This window comes from Sardina pilchardus, chromosome 1 (genome assembly GCF_963854185.1).
Source record: "Sardina pilchardus chromosome 1, fSarPil1.1, whole genome shotgun sequence".
Lineage (NCBI taxonomy): Eukaryota > Metazoa > Chordata > Actinopteri > Clupeiformes > Clupeidae > Sardina > Sardina pilchardus.
This window is the reverse complement of record NC_084994.1, coordinates 34,959,994-34,962,493: the sequence shown is the minus strand read 5'-3', so window position 1 is coordinate 34,962,493 and position 2,500 is coordinate 34,959,994. Positions and strand designations below refer to the sequence as shown.

General features: G+C 48.0%; 1 protein-coding gene across 1 annotated transcript in view; it reads right to left on the bottom strand.

Annotated features, from left to right (window-relative positions):
* zgc:175214 (uncharacterized protein LOC557610 homolog) overlaps window positions 1–2,500 on the bottom strand; it is a 14,232-nt gene that overhangs the window by 9,674 nt on the left and 2,058 nt on the right. Inside the window, exon 2 of the mRNA XM_062543165.1 lies at window positions 137–287. Coding sequence (XP_062399149.1) covers window positions 137–287 — 151 coding nt within the window. The remainder of the gene's footprint in view (window positions 1–136; window positions 288–2,500) is intronic.

Sequence of the window (2,500 nt, the reverse complement as noted above, 5' to 3'; positions counted from 1 at the left end):
TGTCTGTGGGTATAAAAATGAATGTGTGTGTGTGTGCACACGCGGGTGTGCATGTGAGTGTGTGTGTGTGTGCGCGAGTGCACGCATGTGCATATGTGTGTGTGTGCACCTGTGTGTGTGTGCTGTGCGCGCTCACCTGAACAGGTAGCAGCAGAAGATGACGCTGAGCATGAAGACGAAGAGACCTATGCCCAGCACGATGACGTAGACGTTGAGGGGCAGGTGGTACACTTCCTCAGAGGTCATCTCGCAGTCCGAGCGCTGCAGTCCCAGACCACAGAGGCATCCTGGGACAGAGAGCGAGAGAGAGTGTGTACAATGTAGAAGTCATTGTCTGTCTATGCATCTACTTTGTGTGTACATGTAATTGAGCTTTGGCAATAATGTTATTGAAACATTCATGCCGATAAAGCTTTATTGAATTGAATTGAGAGAGAGAGAGAGGGAGAGAGAGAGAGAGAGAGAGCAGCCATCCAGTCAGGCAGGAACACAGAGACATCAGACACAGAGAAGCAATCAGCCAATCAGTCAGCCTGTCTGTCTGTCTGTCTGTCTGTCTGTCTGTCTGTCTGTCTGTCTGTCTGTCTGTCTGTCTGCCTGTCTGCCTGCCTGTCTGAGCAGCACTGAGGCATCATGGATGGACCAGGACAAACAACAAACACACTGAAGTGATTGCTCGTCTGTCTGTCTACCTGCCTGCCTGCCTGTCTGTCTGCCTGTCTGTCTCTGTCTACCTGTCTATCTTTCTGTCTGTCTGTCTGTCCGTCTGTCTGTTTCTCAATAAACTTCCTTTTTCACAATCTATCTATCTATCAAATTGTCACAGCGCCACAGCCGTAGCCACAGATCTGTCTGTCTGTCTGTCTGTCTGTCTTTCTGTCTGCTTGTCTGTCTGTCTGTGTGACTCTTTCATCTTTCTTTCTCTTATCTCTACCACTTTGCTCTCACTACCTCTTATCTCTCTGTCTGTCTCTCTCTCTCTCTCTGTCTCTCTCTGTTTCTCTGTATCTCTCCATTTCTCTCTTTTAGTGCCCATCCCCCCCTGTTGAGCATGCAACAGTATCCATCATAAAAAGCCATGTGTAAATATTTGGGGAGGGAGAGGTTGAGCAGAGCGAAGACACAGGGATGAAACACAGCCATCAAGCGTGAAGACAAACAACGAAAAAAAGAGAGAAAAACAAAGAAGAAGTGTGACGTGGAAAAGAACATACTATTAGGACTCTCCAAAAACAAAAGGGAGAGAAAGGACGTGATGGCGGTGGAGAGATGAGATTCAAATGAAAGAAAAGAAAAGAGGAAAGGAGAGAGAGAGAGAGAGAGAGGGAGAAGTGGCGGGCGCTGTTCTGGCCGCGGGCCCTCCTCCCCTGTGCCACGAGGAGCCTGGGTAATTGGCCGTGCACAAAGCAAACATGGACGATCGCGGCAACACTTCCGCCATGCCACCATCTGGCACTCAGAGACGGGGGGAGGCAGCTGGTGTGTGAGCGCCGATTGTGGGGGAGATTCTATTCACAAAAAAAAACGATCTCTCTCTTTCTCTCTCTCTCTCTCTCTCTCTCTCTCTCTCTCTCTCTCTCTCTCTCTCTCTCTTTCTTTCGCTCTCTCTCTCTCTCTGACTCTCTCTCTATGTCTGTCTATCTCTCTTTCTCTGACTCTCTCTCTCTGTCTTTCCTTCTCTCTCTCTCTGACTCTCTCTCTATGTCTGTCTATCTCTCTGTCTCTCTCTCTCTCTCTCTGTAGCTATCACAGGAGCACTAAAACAGTTCTCTCTGTCTTTCTTTTGCTCTCTCTCTCTGACTCTCTCTCTCTCTCTGTCTGTGACTGTCTATCTCTCTTTCTCAGACTCTCTCTGTCTTTCCTTCTCTCTCTCTCTGTCTCTCTCTCTCTCTCTCTCTCTCTCTCTCTCTCTCTCTGTAGCTATCACAGGAGCACTAAAACAGTTCAGAGAGTAGCCGTTTGTTTTCTGGCATCTCTCTCCCTCTCTCTCTATCACAGACAGGAGCACTACAATCACACAGCCCAAAACCTGTGCAAGTCAACATCGCCTGATTTTGCTCTGATCTGGCCCTAATCTGGCCCTGATTTGGCCTAGTCTGGCTCTCTGATCTAGAGTAGAGTTACAGTGAATGAGTCCTGAACTACAGTCCTGAGGCGAATCCTTTCAAAAAGTTGAGGTGATTGAATGGGGTTCTGGCTCCTCTGACAGCATGGAGATTATGGGAGCTTAAGAGATTTCAAATGGGGAGAGGGTTTTAACTGTAGGTGTGTTTAAAACTAGGGAGGTGGTAGTTAGGATAAGGTGGTGGTATAGCGGGGGTTAATGGGGGGGGGGGGGGGTTTAATTGCGAGCCTTCTGCCAAGTCAAGAAAGACTGACTTAAGCTTGATCCCATTTGGAAGCGTCAGCACAATTCAAGCCTCAGAGAAAATCTCATATGCCTAATGACATGTCTGCTGTTGGCTCAACAGATTCATATTTTGAGAGGAGAGGAATAAGC